Source organism: Cystoisospora suis (genome assembly GCF_002600585.1).
Source record: "Cystoisospora suis strain Wien I chromosome Unknown contig_1811, whole genome shotgun sequence".
Classification (NCBI taxonomy): Eukaryota; Apicomplexa; class Conoidasida; order Eucoccidiorida; family Sarcocystidae; genus Cystoisospora; species Cystoisospora suis.
In genome coordinates, this window is record NW_027154611.1 from 1 (window position 1) to 21,243 (window position 21,243).

The 21,243-nt window shown below is 50.2% G+C and overlaps 3 protein-coding genes across 3 annotated transcripts; 1 reads left to right on the forward strand and 2 right to left on the reverse strand.

The window, feature by feature from the left end:
• Nucleotides 1-117: 117 nt before the first annotated feature.
• On the reverse strand, nt 118-6,169 carry CSUI_004027 (imc-associated protein 1; the record flags this gene model as incomplete). The annotated part of the gene is made up of 6 exons (XM_068064222.1): nt 4,439-6,169; nt 3,516-3,566; nt 2,393-2,961; nt 2,043-2,136; nt 1,618-1,661; nt 118-261 (listed from the first exon to the last, which is right to left on the reverse strand). Coding segments are annotated over exons 1-6 (984 nt in total), but the record flags the coding sequence as incomplete, so codon positions are not given.
• A 212-nt stretch (nt 6,170-6,381) lies between these two features.
• On the forward strand, nt 6,382-16,648 carry CSUI_004028 (uncharacterized protein). Its single transcript, XM_068064223.1, has one exon. The coding sequence runs from the start codon at nt 7,917-7,919 to the stop codon at nt 16,146-16,148; it is 8,232 nt and encodes a 2,743-aa protein (XP_067923799.1). The 5' UTR covers nt 6,382-7,916; the 3' UTR covers nt 16,149-16,648.
• Nucleotides 16,649-18,825: 2,177 nt separating this feature from the next.
• On the reverse strand, nt 18,826-20,416 carry CSUI_004029 (small rab-related gtpase; the record flags this gene model as incomplete). The annotated part of the gene is made up of 3 exons (XM_068064224.1): nt 20,136-20,416; nt 19,669-19,778; nt 18,826-18,970 (listed from the first exon to the last, which is right to left on the reverse strand). The coding sequence occupies exons 1-3, from the start codon at nt 20,355-20,357 to the stop codon at nt 18,826-18,828; spliced, it is 477 nt and encodes a 158-aa protein (XP_067923800.1). The 5' UTR covers nt 20,358-20,416.
• Between the last annotated feature and the right edge of the window lie 827 nt (nt 20,417-21,243).

Consider the following 21,243-nt stretch of genomic DNA (forward strand, 5'->3'; position numbering starts at 1 on the left):
GATGAAGAGGGTCAATTCCACACTATCGCCTCTATCAACTATCTATTTGACCTGAAGACCTTTCACAAGAAACTGAATAGACGCTAAACATCTGGAAGTCTCTTGAAGATGCTCCTTACCAAGAAGCCGAGTATGATCGGGCTGTGTCGCAGCAGCGACGGGTGCGTGCAAAGCTGCCTCATCTCCCTTGAATATGCCTGTGATGTCCTCCAGTGCCGAAGTCGAGGAGTGGTCGTCTCCTTCACGTTGAAGAGTGATTGTCTGTGTGTGAGCGCAATAAGAAATCCACACCGTAGTATACGTGAGAGGGGAGTGTATCTTCAATTTCATCTCAGTGATAGAATAGGTGCCGCCCCCCTGGGGAATCTATACATTGGCACATACATCTATCTATCTGTGTATCATGACGCCTAATAGACGAAGAAAACGCAGTGAGTCTTCAGGAGCGGTGAAGACGAAGACTGTATTACTATGCTTAGGTAAGTTGGTCATACACCTATCTCTCTTGAGAGGAAACGAATCTCTTCACGTGAAGACACCATGATAGAAGGTGCTCTCACAACCCTCTCCAAGCCCTCTCATAGTATCACGGAAGAACAGCGTTATCTCCGCCCATGCCTTCCAAAGAACGTTACGTTCACGACTCTTCTTATTCTACAGACTTCTCTCATCATAAGCATCTTCTTCTCTCTCGGTTCTCCTCTTCTCTTCGTGACTTGCCGACTTCGTGTGTGTACACAGCAGCAACTACAAACACACCGAGTACGTGTTTGAAAGGAGAAAGTGCGGAGGAAGGACTAACACCCGGCAGATAAGAAAGATGAACGTGCATGCAATGACGAAATTTTTACCTCGCACTATCACGCCTATCAATTGCTTTTGCTATGATCGCTAGCTCTACCCTAAGATACCAAAATTCTTCTCCCTCCCTGAAGACTTAATGACAGAAAGAAATCGATGGGCAGCAAAACGGTCCCTCCTAAGTTGAGTGATGTAGATACACCCACACAATAAATCACGCTCGTCTACGAAGGAAAAAAACACTTCTCATCACACTCATTCACATCTACATATTCACTCATAGATATCTATCTGTTTCTGTTCTCCCTCGAGCTAGCTAGATATTAACTCGAATCACGACTGACACGAACAGAAATGAACCGACCCACACACACATAGATGCATATACATGCATAGGCAGACACATATACATAGATACAGAATTCTGTCCATGACGGCTGATATGGAGGTGAGATAACCGACACTGGGAGACCCTGAACCTCTTCCCCCCTCTACTTTGAGGGAAAAGATACTTAGCCTTTTGACGAGAAAGAGAAACAAAGGGTCCCTCCTAATGAGAAACAGAAGATCTCTTTAGCTACTTGTACCAGCAAAAGAAGACGAAAAGCAAAGACTGCGTTCTAGAGATGCATAGAGATAGAGCAGAGACCAGCTCTACAGACATACGTGATAGAACATCTCCACAGCTGTATATATGTGTAAGAATGTGAAGCGAGTCTCATTCATTTCTCCCTTTCACGGCCGTTACGGTATACACTGGGTGAAGAAAGATCTGTGACTGAGAGCGGAGAGGACTGGATGGCAGAGGAACCTTACGGTCAAGAAACGATCCATCAAAAACGTTGCAGAGGTCTCTCTCCCTGTAGCGTAACATTCACATGCAACCAAAAAGTTTATTTCTCACAGCGGTAGTGGAGAGCCCTGGAATCTATGGAGGCCGTCACTTCTACCGCTCTACTGAGGATTACATCATGATCATCTCATGCAAATATATACACACCTACGTAGGCTGTTGAACGAAACAAGGTATCCACCTCGCCCCCGCAGCGACTCCCTTCCCTGCTAGACACGTTTCCCTACGCTCATGCACAGATCCATGTATGTATATATACATATCTATCTATATGCTGCCATACACTACGAATGCATAGATACACATATCTCTCCATATTGAAGCATCTGAAAGATGACCACAGATGATGCACTTGCAGTCAATTCATTTTTCGTTGCTTCTTGCTCACCTGAATTCTCATCTATGAGAGTGATTGGAAAGCCAGTGACAGCCTCTTTAGCGAAGTCCTTGACGAGAGCTTGCAATCGCTTTTTCTCCTCTTCCTGTGACACACCACACCAACACACTACACAATGCAGACAGCTATCTAGCTGTATAGCAAGATTCTCCTCTCTTTCGAAGCGTGGCGGAAAAGGCCTTCCTCTTGTGATCTCCAGCATCATCTATCTTCAACCTATCTACTCTTTCCATCTATCACGCTTTGTCTAGTCTATTCATCTTTATCTCTCATGTTGAGGCAAGCTGACTACACATCTCAAGACGTCGTCATTCGGCCTCTCTTATCTCGAACAGTCTTACCTTTTCCTCAGGTGTCAGCTCAGAGAGTTTGGTTGGAACTTTTCCATTCACTCCTCCTCCTGCTGGTCCTCCGCCAGACTTTTCTGAAGACTTCGCTTTTGCAGGCTCTTCTTCTTCTTTATCTGATGGTGTATGATCACGCTGTTGCCCCTTGGAGATACCTGTAGACTGTCGCTTCATGAGAGATGATTTGCCACGAGTGATCGTAGGCTGTTTGACGACCCCGGTAGCTCCGGGGGATTCCCCATAGGCTCTTGACGAGGATGAATGTATCGAAGGTTTCTTCTCTATAACAGGAGATGGAGAGAAACTATCATCACCATAATTGTCATGTTGTGGGGCCCCCCCTCGACGCCGAGATGAATCTCTCCGAATATAATCCGATGAATAATGATTGGTAGACGTCGAATGGTAAGGAGGACGAGCAGCCGACGAAGGAGACGGCCTTAATGAGGACTGGTGCTGATAGTCTTGATGATACGTGTGACTTGGGGAAGGAGCAGGCTTTCTCAACGATGAATTTGATCGACGAGGCATAGACGGGGGAGTCTGCCGATGTCGCTGAGCGGCTACAGAAGAAAAAACAACCGACGGGCATACACAGACACAAATACACAAAACCTCGAAAAGAATCCGTGATTCCATTACATTCACTATACACACACGGATACAGGTCGATGCATGCATGCATGCATCCAGCATGTGTAAACATACGGCTATGTACAAATATATAATAGTGGGAGACTTCTGCTCTGCTTCGATACGTCACTTCGATACGCATGTTTTGAGACAATCAACGTTTACTACTTTCCTGTCACGTTATCGAAAAGTCGAAGAAACTCGGCCCCAAACTCTTTCCTACACGAGAAATGCATGATATACGACCGCCTTCTCTCCTCAATCAGCGTTACTACCTTTTCATTCCACATGAATCCATCAGGCCTCAACATATAATAGAAACGAAACACCGTCAGGGACAGAGAGCAAGATAAAAGAACGCCTCGGTCTCAGCCCAGTCCCCCGGAAGAGAAACTCGCATGGAATGAAGAGAAGAGAAAGGAAGAGAAAAGAAGAGAAGAGGTAAGAAGAGAGAAAGGAAAGATGTGTGTTTTCAATTAGTTACCGGGAGGCATAGGCAATCCATCGTCACTCTGATAATCGAGGAGATCGTCATCTGCAAAAGGGGAGAAGAAAAAGAAGTGAAAAGAACCGTTAGAGCGAGCGTCAATGAAAAGCAGAGACTTCTTAATCTTCCGTGTGTACCCTGGAAAAGGCGGATCCCTGCATATCTAGAAACTTCGATCCCTTCCGCCACGGGAGACGGGCACTCGGCTTGTCTACCTTCGTTAAGTGGACAACATCACAGGGATAACGATCACTAGAGAAAACAAACGAGGAGAAAAAGCAGCGACTTCTCCAAAAAAGCAGAAAAGAAGAATCGTGCTCTAAAAATGAGGCCGCCTGTCCTATCCATCCTTCTCAACGCCAGATGAACATAACTTGTTGGGATGTCATCCCTAACTCGAGAGCCAGACTAACACATTCTGTGCCGTCACCATCTCCCAATTCCCCATGAAGAGTCCATTCAAAGACACATGTCTTCGTTCGTATTCTCCCTATGAATACGTATTATTCCCCTACTGTACCCCTACAGGAAGAAATGTGTATCACAAGGGCACCCTGTGACAAACGCAAGCCAGTCCAAGCTGCCCTACTCTTACATCTCCCTGCTTGTGCCGTGCTGCTTATCTATTTCTACTGAAGAACAGCCCGCAGGAAGGGAAGAAACAATCTAAGACACAAACCCAATATGCATCCAGGACACGCGTGAAGAATCGCAGTCGTTTCCGCAAGAGAACGGGACTGCAGAGATGAGCCTGCAACGCAGTGTACGTACACCTGGGTATCCACCACGGATCCCGTCTCCGCACTTATACGACAGAAAAAAGCAAGCGATCAATCCACAGAAAAGCAAACCCTCCCTTCTCTTCTGAGTCCACAATCGTGCTCTGATAGAGTGCTTGGGAAACAATCGAAGCATCATACCTGAAAGCCCGATTTTCGGAGAAATTTGATCAGCTAGCCACACTTCCCGGTCCTCGTCCGCACACAAACCACAACAATCCATAGTGAGGAAACAGAATAAAACTTGTTTTAAAAAAGATACGGGAAAAGGTGAGAGAAAGAGAAAGAGAGTCTCGAACTTGACTGATGCGATCAGTCGATGCAAACGATGAACCGGCACTTTGGAGAAGCAGCCGGATTTCCTTCTCCTCGACAACCCTTCTCGCTTCTATTCCTTTAACAAAGAAGGACCCTGCTTACAAACCCCAGGTTCGAGATGGAGGAGGAGAACAAAAAGATTACCGCAGGAATTGCTGGCCATTCATCGGACACAGGAAAAAGCGCGTCGCAGCAGTCCCCCAGCAGCAGCGACTAGGATGCTGCTGGCGTCCAGGTACAGCTAGCGAACGGTTGTTCCGTTCAGCATCGGGCACGTGCAGCTTGGCCGATGAAGAGAGGATGCGTAAAGTGAGGGTGTCGCCCCTTGAAAAAAGAGGACCACAGAAGTAAGATAAGTCAGGAAACAGAGAAGAGCGGAAGAACACAAGAAGGCAGACGCAATTCATCGACTGAAGACGGAGAAAAACCTGTGCAATTTTACAAGGAAGTCCTTCGAAAGGATCGAGGCTGGCTGTCAGGGGGGGAAGACGGCCCGGGGTTGAGCCGATAGCCCCAGCCAGCTCTGCGTGGCCGACGCTTTCCAGACATTGAAGCTGAAGAAATCCTGAAACTTTAGAGAGCTTCTCCTGTGCACATCACCAAGAAGCGACGGGATGATTTCAACACGTTTCTCGCAGAAATGCGAAGTTCTTATAGACGGGAAGGTGCACTAGCCGCTGGTTACCTGCTGGCTCCGGCCTGCCAACGCGCTTAAAGGGGGAGCGGATCGGCCATCCTCACACAGCCAGGCTTTCCGAGACGTGTCCATCCATCCGTGAGTAGACAGCCAGATGGCGCACCCCCTAACAATCGCATCGCGAAAAAGAACAGGTTTTTCTTGGTAATGATGTAGCATTTGCCATCAAAGGGTTCTGAAGGCACGGGGGGATCTTCACGCCGCAGCTGACCTACGAAGAGTGACCCACCCCCATACCGCCGGTCTAAAAAAGATGGAACTCTGAGGAACTTCTTGCTGTCGTAGTCACTAGTGACTCCTCTAGAGATCTTCCTAATCAACGTAGAGGTTGCCAGGATTCCGCAGTATCATCTCTATCCCTTATGTAGCTGAGGAGTGAAATTTTTCACGTGTATTCTATAATCTACTGTGCATAGAGAATGCTATCGAAGCTCTATCAAAAGAGACTCTCCCCTCCCACACCCCAAGAAGAGCGACTGACAGGGCCTGGGTGAGTAGTTCGACGTAGGTGCTTCTCTTCTCTCCGTTCTGACTTTCCTTACTTCGTAGACTGACCGCCCAACTGAGTGATCGTCCCTTCACCCCCACCCGGATTGGAGTTCTTAACCTCGGATGTCATCTGTAATTGCTTGCATTTGCTACGTATCCTAAAAGACTTTAAGAAAGCCTAAGACCGTACTCTGGGAGTGGGACACGGCAGAGATCCTGCTGTTTTTCAAGGGCCTTTCGCGCCACTAGCGAATGCTATGTATCTCTCCTCCTCTCCTCGACAGATGGAGAAAGACTGTCCGGAAGGGGAAGAAAATTGAGATGGAAAAGACGACTGAACACATGCATTCTCTCTTTATCTGCAGGAGTTCAGAGAAAAGGAGGCTTTCAAACGTCGCTCTGTACAAATTGAGAAAGAAATGTCCCACTTCTTCAAAGAAAAGAATACGCTCGTTCTTCTTCCCCCTTCTTTACGCATGCGACGATGAGTGAAGTGTCGAGATGAAGGCATCTTGGACCATAGAGTTGTCCTTTCTCACAAGGGTGCAACCTCTCCATTTCTATATGTCTCTATATGGCACTAAAAAACGTTGAGAAAGAGGCTTTCTCTTTCTGCTGACGTCTCCTTGTTTCTGTTGACAGGGGACTGGTGCGTCTGTCCCTACTGCTTCCTTTCTCTTCTTCAGCGCCGTCCTACATACACCTGACCTACATCTAGTGTTATCAGTGTTATCGACGGAGCGTTCGCTTCTCCCTGTCTTGCGTACCAAAATTCCCTTTCCTCATAACCCCTTTCTGAACTTCCTTTCTGTATGGTCTCCTGCGTTTCCTTTTCAAGTTTTATTTACATAGATCTCGTCTCGTGTATCTGAACTTGATGTCCATCCCGATACTTCTCCGTCGTCCCCCCCCAGTCTCCCTCTTGGGTGTTTCAGAGGAGAAAACTTGGCTTTTCCCTTTTGGTGACGATGACCGGGCTCTCCCTTTTTAGTCTCGAGAAGCCGTAGTAGTCCATCGCAATATATTTTCCTCTCTTCCTTTTCCGCTTCTCTCTTTCAGGAGACAAGCGATCTCTCAAACTCGTCCCCGTGTCCGTATCCCTGAGTGGTTCAGGTATACATACATCTTTTCAAGCTGATAAGCTTTGACCTTATTTTCTTCCCTATTTCATATGGAGAGCACAAACGAAGTGCCTGCCTGTAGACAGCCTTCCGCTGGTAGTCTTTCTTTTCTTTATCCCTTTCTCTCTGATCCCCTCCCCGCCCCCCTCCCCATGAACGGCTTCTTTTTTTCTTTCATTCTTCCTTTCTCTGCTTGTTGCTATAGGATCGCTTGCTCATGTCCATCTGTTCTCTATTCTCAGACAGCTAATCAATCCCCTCGGCTCACAGGCTTTTTCTTCAGAATACAGAAGGACGATCATCTAGAAGGATCACGCGACATATCTATCGGGAAATCCGTCTAATTCGATGCAAAAGACATCTCCGATGCGCTAAAGATGGGGTAGGCATGCCACGTCTCACTCCAAACAAGCAAGCTGCCGTCCAGCTTTCAGCTCGGTGTTGTCTTCTCTTTCTTTCTTCCTTTTCTTCGTCTGTGTCACTAGCCTCTATCTTTTCTTCTTCTTCTTGTCACATGCTTTCCTATGGAACAAAAAGAGGAGGAAATCCGAAGATCGCTCAAATCTCGTCAGTCTCTCCTGTTCTCGCCCTGCTTCGCTCCGCCTTTGTCGACTCTTCTACTTTTCTGTTCATCTGTCTCGCTAGGGTCTTCACGTATCAGGAAAGGAAGAAGATTCTCTCTTGTCCTGACTACCCTTTCCTCCTTCTAGCCGTAGGAACTGTTCAAGAGGGAGAGAGCTCAATCGAGAGAGAGAAAGAAAAGGAAGGAGACTTTTCTTTTCTTCTTCTTTTCCTTCCTATTATGGAGACCACACTTCAACCTCGGAGACCTGATTCTGATCGCTCTCTACCACCAGGTTTCTCTGTTGTCCCTTCTTTCTTTTTGTTCTTCTCTCTAGCGCTGCACATCTTTTCTTGAGAAGCCTTACAGCCCTTTTTGGGGGGGTCGATCGGTGGACGAGAGTCTCGCTTGTCTCTCTTCCTTTCTAGACAAATGAAGTGGATCAGCAGTGTTGGCGCAGATATCCTTTCCTTCTATAGTTTGGATGGAGGTGTGTATCATGTCCTACCATATTTCGCTGAAGATCTAGCAGGTTTCCATCATGAAAGAAAGAGTCTCTCTAAGGCTTCCCCGGGGGGGGGTGAAAGGAGGGGGGAAAAGGAGACAGAGAATAGAAAAGAAGAGGAGATCGACTCAGCGCTTCTCCGTCGGAGAAGCCAGGATGATCAGATGGTCGTCCGTCCACCCGATGAAGAGAGGGAGGAACAAAGAGACGAAGATGAAGAGAAAGAAGAACACGGTAGAAGAAGGAGTAGTACAGGTGACTCTCTGGTATCACGCTGCAAGGAGGAGGATAGAGGCAAAGAAGAGCAGCTGAGCTGTGGGTTCGAGACACATGTTGAAGATTCCTTAGGGAGAGAGAGCTGCTTCATTTCAAGAAAGAAAGAGACTCATACACTTGGATATATGACGACATGTGTCTTCAGCGGAGGCTGGGGTGGGTATGATGAGACGGAGGTGACTGTTGGGACTACCGAAGGTTATGTAATAGCTTTGCCGTGTGTATGGCCGAAGAGAGGCAGAAAGGAGCATGCACACGAGACAGGAAGGAACCGAGACAGTGAAGATGAGGAAGAGAACCGATCCGAGGAAGATGAAGGATATGGTGATCCCAATTCCATTCCTTTTGAGTCCTCTTATCGTGCTTGTGGAGTTAGACGGTTTCTCTCTCTTCCTTATACAGTCCAGCATCTCCAGATGTTAGGTGTACATACACCTCGTATGGCAGCAGGGTATCATAATGAGCTTCTAGGTTCGGTAAAAGTAAGAGAGAGGGGAGATCTCGACCCTAATAGAAAAGCATATCAACCCAAGGAAGAACACAATCCAAGCAAAGAAGGAGAAGGGACACATTCCTTTTGTCTTGAATGCTATGGCGACGAAGGAAATATCAAGGGAAGGAGGGTCTCCAATGATAAGGAAGCGGTTGATCTCTCAAACAAATGCTGCGATGTATGTACAGCCTGTTGCTGCAAGACGTCTTCCCTTTATGCACTCGATAGAGAACTTGAGAAGGTGTCTTTTCCACGGACTTCCTCGTCATTATCAACAGGAGGAAGATCTGAAGGCGGACATGTTCGTCCATCCTCTTCGTCTCATGGAGTCAATTTAGCGTCTTCTGTTTCTTCAGGAAGAAACACTGTTTGCTCCTGTGAGTCTGTCAAGTCTTTCTTCTCTTCTGATCGTCTTCTCCTTGCTATGGATAAAGGAGGGAATGGTATAGTGACTGAGTGGTCGTCGCTCAGTCATGAAGATGAAGATATGCATGCAGCTTCTTTCTCTTCTCCTTTATCTCCTGATACAGCTAAATCTTTCTTTTCTCTGAATATGCCAATCAAGAGATGTGAATCGAATCCTATCATCACATCTCTTCTCTCAGTTGTCCCTGCTACCGCCACGGCTACTACCTTACTTTCTGTGCACGATCTAGTTACTTCTTCTGTCGTCTTCTATGCTCGTCCACCGACAGCAATTGCGACTAGCACGACAATTCCATCAACAGTCTATCGAGCGTCTCCTCCTTCAGGAGGAGGGGGACCTATCGAACCTGCCACATGTCCATCATTCTCATGGCCGATGATGTCGTTAGGAGATGACTCCTTACATCTGAATCGACAGCGGGGTGACTTGGAGTTTGATTCGAGTGAGAAACAGTCTCCTTACTGTTGGAAGGGAGGAGAGGACAATCGACTGTGGGGAGACAGGCGGAGATCGAGACGTTTTCTCCCTAATCTTCTTCAGATGACTAACCCTTCACGGAATTCATCTTTTCATAATATGCAGGAATTCAAGAGACTAACCTCATCTCTTTCTTCTTCTTTTGCTCGTGTCTCCATAACAAGTACAACATGGCTGCCATCACTTCATCCTTTCCTTCTTGCTGCAGTAGGACATGAGGGATACCTTCTTCTCTATGATCTTCGTGCTTCTCCTCATCCTATCTACGTTGCAAATGAAGCTTATACCCAAGAAGATTTCAAAGATATCTACCATTCTCTTTCTCCTTCTCCTTTCCCTCATCGTAGTTCTCCATGGGGTATCAGCTCCTCCTCTCCCTCTCTGTCTTATCGAAAGAAAGGAGGAGAAGGTGGGACTTCCTTCTCCTCCTCTGCCTCTCACCCTCCTCAGGCTGAAGAATCTGTGCGCCCAGGTGATCGAGATACTACTTCTAGCCGCTCTCCATTCTCATCAGGTCTGCATTCAAAGAACTCTCCGTCCTCAGAGGGGGACTTGAATGTGACGGCAACGGCGACAGCATCAGCTGGGACAGCAGCGACCTGTTCTCCTAGGAAAACCTTGATATCTCCTAGGAAAGAAAAAGGCAACAACCTTGTATCTCGGAAGATACGGAAATCGAAATCTTCCTTCTCCTTTGTGACAGCTCTACCATGGCTCACCTCCTCTGCGGTACCCCATGACGGTCTCGTCATGCCTTGTCCCTGTTGCTGTTGTATAGCCCGAGCATGTGCTCTTCAAGATGAGGAGCATCCAGACACTCAAAGGAGTGAAGGGGACGCGAATGATGAAAAGAAAGATCACTGTCTATCCAAGGAAAGCCCTCTGGCTAGTTCTTCTTCTGCTTCCCCGTGTCATTCTCCTCCTCCTGTTTCTTCGAACGGTTCGACAGCTCAGGCAGCCGGATGTAAGGGCGAAGAGAAGTCCAGTGGTGATTCAGAACAAACTTCTTTGACGCCTGATCCTCCTCAAGCCAGAGGGGGCCTCGAACGTAGGACCCATCTACCAATAGAATCTTCTTCAGCAAGTGAGGGAAGGGAAGCAGTGGATTGTACACTCGTGAAGAAGTCAGAAGATCAGATATCTTTCGATTCTAAAGCGACTCCTAGTGGGCGGTGGCGCATGTACGAGGGCTTCAAGGCGGCAGTTGTTCTGAAGCCTCGTAATAGTCGCAGGCCACGACCTTCGAAAAGGGACGGGACGTACACACCGGAGAGGTCTGAGCTGTCGACTCCCGAAGAGGGCCCAGACAGGGATGGACGTAAGGATAGCTCCTCTACTTTGTCTAACGGGGTAGTGTCGAGCAAGTGTGTACCCGGGGTGCGGGAGGCTATTGGAGAAGAATGCAAGAGAATGAAGGAAGAGCAGACAGGCATTGAAGTGGCGAGACTGCCGAATGGATCGCCTCCTTTGTTCACCTCTGGTACATCAGAGGCAGGCGGCGATATCTCTGCGCTGCAGAAGAGAGAGAAGGTAAGTGACCGGAGAAGAAAAGCAAGGATCATAGACGAAGGAGACGCGGACGACAGCGGAGTTCAAGCTTCTCTCGAGTCACTGTCTCAGACTAGGAGTGAAACAAGAAAGGTGGCTGCTGCTGCTGCAACAACAACAACAACCATAGCGGCCTGTTCTGCGAAGGATGGTGATCTGTATTTTCAAGCATCTGGACGACGAGAGAGTGGTGTGGAGAATCCATCGATCTTGCCTTCTCATTCTTTAGGAGGAAGTCCTAAAGTAACCCACTCTCTCAGGAGACAAGGAGAGGAAGGTGAAGGGGAGATGATGCGATGGTTCGGCAGAGAAGAAAAGAGGTTTCTGGAGTATGTCTCGTGCCAACTACGATCCTCCTGTTCAAGTAGCTCTACAGAGGCAGCAAACTCTTTCGCGTCTGATCCAGGTGATCGTTCCTCGGCTTCTCCTTGCGATAGCAAACATGAAGAGCTAAAGAAGGCTCTTGTAAAGAAAGAGAAGAATAGAAATGAGGCGACGGAGGACCTAGCGTCGAAGGCGACTCCCAGCAACCAACAAATGTCGGACTCGCCTATACAAGCTCATTCTCAACCACAGAGCGAGGTTCTGACGAGATGTCTAGCTTTATACCCAGCAGGAAAGGGAAGAGAAGAGCAGGGAGTGAAAGAAGAAGAGGGTGATAGGGGAAAGACCACCTTTCCACTAGGCTTTTCAACGCCGTTTCTAAGAGATGCGAAGATGTCTTGCATGTACTGGGCAGCCAATTTGCTTCATATCTCTGCATCACCTTCTTCTATCTTCACATCTTTTCCCACGACTATGGAGGCGAGTTGTTCTCCCTCTTTGAGCCCTAACAGCTCGGTGTCTCTCGGTGATCTTCTGTCTGTTTCTCCTTCTGTAGTTGACTTTCTATTGACATGCATGTCGGCGGCTCTCTCATCTTTGTTGGTGTCTCATCGATTCGAACAGCAACTTGTATGCAGTGAATTACTTCAGCATCAGCATCAAGACATGCAGAAGCTTTCTCAATCTCTCGCTGCACCCTCATATAGCCCCGACACTTCTGCACACTCTTCTTTTTCTTCTTCTTCTTCTTCCATGAACTCCTGTGTTTACTTTCAACCTGGACGGACGTCGTTGCGGGATGGTGACTGGCCTGGAATTCTTCAGACGTTCCTGTCACTAGAGAACCTTTTCCTTGAATGTCGAAAACAACAGAAAATGGGGCTTTCACCGTGTAAGGAGGAAGTAGGAACTGACCCTTCACCAGCGGCTTCACCGGGCGCAACTCCTCTGAGATCTAAAGTTAAGAAAGAAGAAGATAGTACGCTCACCTTTCGTCCTCAAAAAAGAGCGAGAAAGAATCGAGCTGGTGGGAAACAGGAAGATGATAAGAAAGTCTCGCCTTTCTTAGGAGGTGAGATATCACGCAAGAAAGGTCCCGGGGGTGGTGAAGACACTTCAACCTCGTCGAGCCCTCATTCTTCTATAATGTCTGGAACAGATATCTCTTCATCTCCTCTTTCCTCCGTTCTCCCTGTCCCTATGAGCTTTCTTTCGAGTATCCTGAACTTCTACGCTCACGTTGTCTTTCCGCCTGGAAGTTTTGACCACGAAGAAGTGCGTGATCTCGATCTCTCCCCAGGTGTACGCCCCCCTGCTTCTGACAACTCCGCCTTTGCGGGTAAGCTTTCCTCTGGACGTTGTGGGGGAGGGGAAGAGGCTCCTCTGTCCAACAGAACTTCGGTCAAGGAAGAGCCTCTGCGATCCAGTGAAACTTCTGGTCGTTCACGAGGATCCGTGAACCCTTCACACGTGCGTTTCAACACCTCTTCGCCAGTCCATACTCCGTCGCCTCTAGTCACGTCTAGCACTTCTAAAGGAAGGACAGATCGGACAGAGAGTTTAGTACCCTTTTCAGAAGTGACCGTCATACAGAAATCGCTTAAGGCTCTTCAGAAGCGTCATTACTGGAACTGCATGCAACTCTTACGATACTGTGCTTCAGTCCTCTTTGCTCTTGGTGAAGCCCCTCCTCTACTTGAAGGCGGGGTGGAAGCTAATACTCCAGCCGCGCGTACCATTAGAGCAGCGGTAGCAGCAGCTTGTGGAATGATCTCCGTGGAACACTCTGGGAATGCTGATGCTCAGCCGAGTACATTGTTGGTGAAGAAGGAGGAAGAGGGTTCAGAAGAAAAGATGACCTCGGTCAAAGAAGATGATGAAAAGCACCTCGGACAAGAAACGAGTGGGGCCTCGCCAGGCACTGTTCCCTCGGCTCATCACCTTAACGGTACCCAAGAGGAGGAAAAGAGCGTCGGTAACTCCGCAGATCACATAGATGGGCGCACGGCTTCTCTTCCTCCTCATGCTCTGCCCAGGTGCCAGGTCTGTAGGAGTCCTGAATCTCGTGTGAAAGTGAAGATGCGGCGGTGGGTAGAAGAGGAACTGACTGAGGATTTGCGTCGAGTTCTTTGGCGAATGATATCACGGAGGCCAGGGGGAGAGGGATCAGGATGTGATGTATATCTCCACGGTATGATGGCGTATAAAGGTTTCCTCGGAAAATTATCGAAGAGACGAGTAGCCGCTATGACTACAGAGTGGGTCGAGTCGTTGATGGAGCGACTTTGTCTCTGCGAAATGTTGCGGCCTATGTCTTTCTTTCCTTCTGTTCTCTTCAATGTATTTCGGAATATGACGGGCACTTCGGGATTCATCCCCATCCAGCGCAACTGCATGCGGGTGTTACCATTCTCTGACCGAACTTTCCAAGTACTTGCGCGTACCCAACATGATCAATTTAAGCGCAGCCGAACGCCTTTTCTCTCGTTTGACTCGTTGGCAACCTATACTGCTTCCACACACACCGAGGGAAATCTCGCACACACGGACGACGATGAAAGTTCGTCTCGAGCTTCCTGCCATACAGCAGCGGAAGGAGGGGCGAGATCGGTGCGGGAAGTTTCGTACCGTCTTCAGAACAGGCGTGCTGTGAAGGCAGAATCGGCTCGGTATGAGAAACTCTTCTGTGTAGATACAGCCGGCCATGTTCGTGTGTTCGTCATCTCATGCCATGCCAGCAGAGCATGCGGGGGCTATCAGACAAGCATCAAACCTGGTGAACTTGGACCGTCGAGAGTAGGAGAGTCGGCTACAAGAAGCTATTGCGCAGACGGAAACTCAGGTTCTGGAAGAAAGGTACACTCAGTAACAGAAGAAGGGCAAGGAAGGGATGACTACGACGAGCAAAGAGAGAGTGAACGACGATCAACGGGTGGGGGTAGTACAGCGGGGACCGAAAGCAAGACAGCAGATAAGAGGAACTTCTTCGATGCTTCCACACGACAGGATCTTGTCGCGAAGAAAAGTTCTATGCCTGACCGTGTACGCTTTTCAGGGCGGGAACCTTCTGCTCCCGAAGCGGCTCTATCTCTTCATGGAGGTGGAAAGGGTGAGGCACACCACGTAGCAGTAGCGCACTCCGCCGCTCCTAGGGTGGGCCGGAAAGAAGGCGGGGGCGCAAGGACCAAAGAACCTGCTGTTGCCTTTGAGGGTTCAGTGCAACAGTCAGCTGGCTTGTCAATTAACGGTGTGGGATCAGGACGCAGCGGCATCGAAGTTTCTTCATTGATTCATGGTGACAACCGAAGTGAACGTAGTACCAGTGAGACGCCGCTGCGGTCCAGGGCGGCAGCCTCTGATAGAGGGGCTGCGGCGCGGGACGAGGGGAAGGAGACCAGGAGGAAGAGAAAGAAATTGAATGAAGAAGATTCTACGTCGGGGCAGAACGGTGAAGTGTTGTCGGCATCATATGACGGTTGTATGGTCTCGGGTGAGGAAAGCTCTGCTGTCCTAGCGGAGGCATTTGCAGAGAAATTTCCTCTCCTTCCTCCTTGGAAGTTTCCTCCTTCTACTACTGATGAACACAAATCTTCTGTTTCGTTGTCATATAAAAGTGCAGGAAGCGAAGCTGTCAGCAGCTTCTCGACTGTGCCGGAGAAAGGCCAGGCCGCCTCACTCCGTGCAGCCGCAGGTCGGACGAGAGGAGAACCCTCTTCGTCAGATGACACAACTTCGTCTTCTTCAGTTTCACGCCCATCTTCCTCGACATCTTCTGCAACACCCCAACAAGGAGAACGAGTAGCAAGGCTTCGTCGGCCGGAGCATTTGAAAAGAGTACCTCCTGATGGTATTGAGAGGGCCGCAAACGGCAGAGACCAATACCGCCTCCCACGAGCGCACGTCTTCCCAGAGGGAGATCGTGGTCTCCCTCGGTATCGTCTGAAAGTAGAAGAAGAGAGGGTGTTTTCGATCCGGGGTCGCAGTTCGCGGATCGGGACTGGGAGACCATGCAGTAGCCGGATTGCGTCTTTGGCTGTGCACGAGGCCGGCGCTCATGTCATGCTGACCACGACTTCTCCTTCTTTTCTTTTGTACGCATGCTCGTCTTGTATCCCTGCTTACCAGCACCGGGATAAACTGCTCTTTGGTTGTGCGTTCGATTCCCTCTCCGACTCCGCTGTCTTCCGTGTGACAAGGGTCAGAGGAGGACAGTATGAAGAAGCATCAGAGTCTGGATGTGTAGATCCGGCCCACGTATGCCTCCGCCTTCCAATCCCTCCCGAGAGCGCTAAGCCTGCCACCCCTTTGCTTGTATCTGCTTCGCCTATACTGCCGCCTTTCCCGTCTGCTCCATTTCTGCCTACCCCTTCAATCCTGAGGCCGTCTACAAATGCTAACGCGCAGACACTCTGGGGCAGCGGTGCCGGGGCGCAGGCGAAGCCTGCAGTATCGAGATACAGAACCAGAACGACGGGAGGTGCCAGCTGCACAGCGAAGATTGGCGAAGGCCGGAGTGAAATAGTTTTCTCTGACTGGCTGACTGAGGACGAAGACGGCAGTCCCACCAGCGAGGCGGATCAAGAAGACGACTCAGAATCTTCCGAGGACGACTAAGTACAAGAATTCAGAAGCACGAATAGACTACCATCTGTTACTACGCGGATCGACAGTCACTTTTTAGGAGTTGAGCTGTATTAAGGCGTGCGCGAGACGAACGACTTCGACACGCCGCTTGTTGCCAAAGAAGGGAACCGAAGGTTCAAGTACGCCGCTCAATGGCGGTTCCCCTCGAGTGTGACAGAGCTGTGTCATACAATGAAGCCCTCTCATTGCCGTGGACTATATGATAGCTTGCGCGGGCCATTCTATTTACAAGTGCGGGTTGTGGCTTTTTTTTCCGGCCGGGTGAGCTCATTGCTTGAACCGCTCGTTCTCTCTCGTGACGCTGTGTATACTAGGGACTCGTGTCACTCTCAGCACGTTTTGTCGCGCACTCAGCCCCCCGGTACGGTCCGAGTTCGGCGCAATTTTTCGTTGACAGGGAGCCTCAGGCAACCATGATTCACGGAGCTTTTTCTCAAGTAATGAGCGCTAAACTGTACGTCAAGCCAAAGGAGACTCTAAAAAGAATGCAATTCAGCTTTCCCATTCGTGGTACAGTTCACGGAGTACGGCTACTGTCTTCTAGAAGGACTTTGATTCCTGCATGGTCCGAAGCGAATCATGTAGACCAAGTTGTTAGGGTCGTTCACGCAAACCCGACGACAAGCATCAAAGGAGCAGCACGTTCTTTTAGTTCACCGGGCGCACGGGCGTGACCGCGCCGTCGCGAGTTATTCGGTATGAAAACTGGCGATGTTCAGAAAGGATTTGTGTTTCACAAAGTATTTGATTGAACATGTTCAGACTATGCTGGCCGCCGTGGCCAACACAAGAGACAGATGGCGATTCTACGACCGCAATTGATGAAAGGGACCATAACAGTACTCAAATAGGAGTGCCCTCGGTTTAGACGCCGCTGGGTGTTTACACTTTCGGCATCCCACCGACAATTTAGAGGTAAAATGGCATTCATACACTGGCTTGGAGACGAACACACGTGCCGAAGACAGGAAGAGGTACCCAAGCTCGCGGAGGCCAAATGTGCCATGGAGACTAGCGCGACGTAACGAGTCGCTAGCGGAGGCTGCCGAAATTCGCCGGCGAGCCATCTACCCAGGCGGCGTAGCCGGCAGACCGAATTCTTTTGACAGCTCGGAGCAGCCTCGAGAACCATGCTACCCACCCCGCACAGTTCGTGACTAGACAACCCAGTTGGGCTTCGAGATACCGAGGAAAACTATGCATGCATAAGCATCGCGTGGTTGTCCTGACGCAGGGTAGAAAGTGACAAACAGACAATGCTAATGCCGAGATGGTTTTTCAGCCACCTTCTGGCCTTCAGATGGTGACCTTGAGCCTACTGACCGGTGAGTGGATAAACGTGGAAGTCCCACGAGGCTCTTTCACGATCGTCGCCTTCTATTGGTGCTGACGTGGCAGGTTTTTTCTCCGTTCTTTCGTGGTCTCGAAGATAACCACAACCTCGAAACCTTTGACTGATACAAAGGGACTGCCAGTCGGAGAGAACGCGGCATCAGCTGGACCGACTGCGCCTCCATCGCTTGGGTGGCTCAAAAGCACCTATCAGGAGAGGCAGCCCTTGAAAAATTGCCTTGACCGACGCTTGTGCGATGCATCTGCGTTCGGATCGCCGTGCGGATGCAGTTTTAGACGCTGTCGTAAGCAGTTTTGCGTTTTGCGGCCTTGTCGTGTGGCCGCCGTATGCGGGGAAGGAGCTCCCTGCGAGCACCCATAGGGCGGAAGAGCACCAGCTACCATTAAAAGGACTTGCCGTAACCCGCATCCGAGGCTCGCATTGACATCTCCCTAGATTAGGCTTGTGGCGTGGCGGCTCGCTGGCAGATGTCGGCCTGATTCCGGGTTGCCCAATGATATCTGACGCGGGAGGCGTGGAGCCGTAGCGCAACCGGCTGAACTGACGGCTGTCTCTGCTGGAGAACGACGGTGATTTTGTCCCGTGGCGCGGGATGCGTGTAGGAAACAGTGCTTTCCGCTTTCTCTTTCCATGTACACATGGCTTCACCCACACAGCTAGTCGAAGCGAGGTCGGTACCTGTACAGGCTGACTTTGATCCGGATCGCGTTCTTCCGGATGAGGTTCAAGGAATTCCTTCCCAATATGTTGGAAAATTTCGTCAACGTTCAAGTTGTTCTTCACCGAAGCTCTGCGGACAATAAGAAACAGCCGCCGTGTTTTCTCCAGGGGAAGAGGGACACGCCATAACGTCAAGCGACACTTTAGTGCCCGGTGTTTGGTGCAGGGTTTCCGCATAGGTTGTGCGGAGTGTCTCACCTGAAAAGCTTCAAATCCAGCTGCTTTCTGAGTTCCTCGACTTCACTTGGCGTGACCGCCGCCTGAGCAAAGCCAGCGGCCAGGTATTCACTCCGAACTGTGTAAGACGTGCGAAGAAGCATCGTATGGGACTGGCTCCGGCAGTCCACGGTTGCTACGGTGTATTATCTGTGCTCCTCATCTTCCTGATTCCATTTAAGGCGCCACAAAGTGGTTCCTGCATTTACTAGTCTTTCAGGCGCTTGTGAATGCTTCCCCAGGAATTTCTGGTCAGAGAGGCTGAAGAAACAGTGGTTTGGTCTGCCGCGCGAGGCACGACAGATCCGGGTGGCACTTCGCCAGAATCTGAATGATGCATGGATTTCAGTGGCGGTTTTACCAAGGCATGTAGGGACACCAACGCGCAGGGTCGCCGCGAGCTCTGCTGATGTCACGGCACCGCGTTCCTACCTGGTCCATTAGATCGATCTTGTTCTGCACGAGCACGATGATCACCCCGTCACATTCTTCCAGGATCTTCCTGAAAGAGGAACTCGAGCACCATCACCGTTTCCGGTGGGACTTGGCTAAATCAGTCAGCTGCGTGCCTCTCAAGTTTGCTTGAATAGTCCGTGGTGAATGGCGAGCCATCTCGACCTCCCAGCACAGCGGGGAAGCGCATCCTGCCATCCTGCGGCACGCTTTTATATGCCGAGATGCCAGACAACGCAGGGCGAAGCAGCCCCCATAGAGAAGGGTTGAGCTGTACTTTGCTCTTTGCCGGAGCGACACCGGCTGGTGAATACTGTCCGAGGAAATGTTGGCGAGGAGACACAGGGAGTTAAGCGGGGAAGGTGTGGCCGAAAGCCTCGGCAGGCAAACAGAAGTTTTCCACTCGACGACCCCGTGATACTCAGAGGCGACTCCCGCATGTCCGCGCCAACGGCATGAAGGGACACGGGCGACTTGGTCAACTACCCGAGCCATTCTCAGGCGGGAACCGCCCACTGATGGCACGGGTGTGCGGCACTCCGGCTGTGGGATCTTCATCTGAATTCCTCCGCTACGGCAGGCACTCATACATAGCCCCTAGTGCCGGACTGCTTTTAAAGCGAGGAGTTGCACTGTCTTTCCGATACGAGCACAATCCTTCCCAACTCCCCCCAGCAAACGAAGTGGTGTTTCACCTTCTGCTCACTCGATGATGGGACGCCCGACTGTGAGAGCAAGCCGGCTTACCGGTGCCAGTTCGCGACAGCATCAAAGCTAGCTCTGTCGGTTGTAGAGAAGACAATCACAGCCGCACCAGCTCCCCGATAGTAAGCCCGGGTAACACTGTTGTACTCCTCCTGCACGCCATACCATACCGTCACCAGAACGGAAACGTTTCGTCCCTCATTGGAGTCAGCAGTCCTGATTACCACGGGCGGAACAGACGGCCGTACCGCTCTGTTCACATTGAGATTTCTCATCGCCGAACAACTTCATAATTACTGTCCATACAGCTTCCGTGACAGGTCCTCACAAAAATAGGCATATGATGGTGGCGGCTCAGTTGGCTGGCTTCTCTCTTGCCCCACGCTACAGCGGGCAAGACAAGTAAGTAGAAGTCGATGGCTCTATCGGGGAAAGGGGGAAGGAGAACGAGATGGAGATGTTGGCCTTACTCATGTCCAGTACTAACTGATCTGCACGCTGCAACTTACTTGGCCTGCTGTGTCCCACAACAGAAACGTGAGTTCTTCTTCGCCGTCTTTTGTCTTAATCTGTGCTCCCTTCTCGACGAAGTCAACGGCAAGTGTCTTTTTGTAACCACTTGTGTATGTTCTGTTTGCAAACCGGGTTATTAAGGAGGACTTCCCCACTGTTCCGTTACCGACAACGATAACTTTCAGGGACTTGTCGAAGTCCTCTTCTATCAACGCCATAGTTGTTCGTGTGCTCGGAATAACTCGGCTTGTCTGGTTTATGTTGTTTTCAACACGCACTGGACGGGTGGGTCCGAAGAAACGCGCTGAGTCCTGCTATTGAGGGGAGGAGTCTTCCCGCCTGATTTCACTTTCTCGGGAGGAACGGCCCCGACATGATTCGAGGCCGCGGACAAACTGCTTGGCCTCGCCCGTGGCTATGCGCTGTTCTGGCAAAACCCGAGGGGCCGTGAAAGCGGTCAGTGGGTGAACAGCTGAAACAGACCTGTGAGTGTCGCTTGCTTCGCGCTTCTTTCGCGCCTCAAGGTAAAGTGAAGTACTTATCAACAAACGTTTGGCCGTATACGGGACAGAGCATCATACGGGGATCTTGTCTAGCCTGCGAACCCTCCCCAGGGCTCCAGCTGCGGAAGTCGAATCCCCTTGCGAAAAAAAGTGCAACCCTGTCAACTGGCGGAGTTCAAGAAGCAAAGATGAAAGGCCAACACCTGTAGGCTGTCGATGATGCGCAGCCCATAGCAGCCCGCTGATTAGTCGGAAGCGGGCCTCGACATCTTTACACGAGGTAAACCGCCCGGGACAACAAGCGGAATCGCTGCGCAGGCGCAGAGAAACACTTCGAATCTGCCGTACCGACAAGAGAGTTTCAGGATGATGGGCTGCATCATGGCCGGCCAGGCTGAGGGTCCCAGAGCCCCGGCCCCTCTGTGCATGCATTGTCATCCAACCCCTGGAAACAGATCAGGCAGGATATCAAAGAAAGCAACCAATCATTGCCGTATTCCTGACGTTTCCAGGACCAGCAGTCATCACTGAAGGCAGCGAGAGGTACGGCAGCCCTCCACGCTTCCGCCGTTTGCTCTCCGGCAGGCGACGCTGGGAAGCG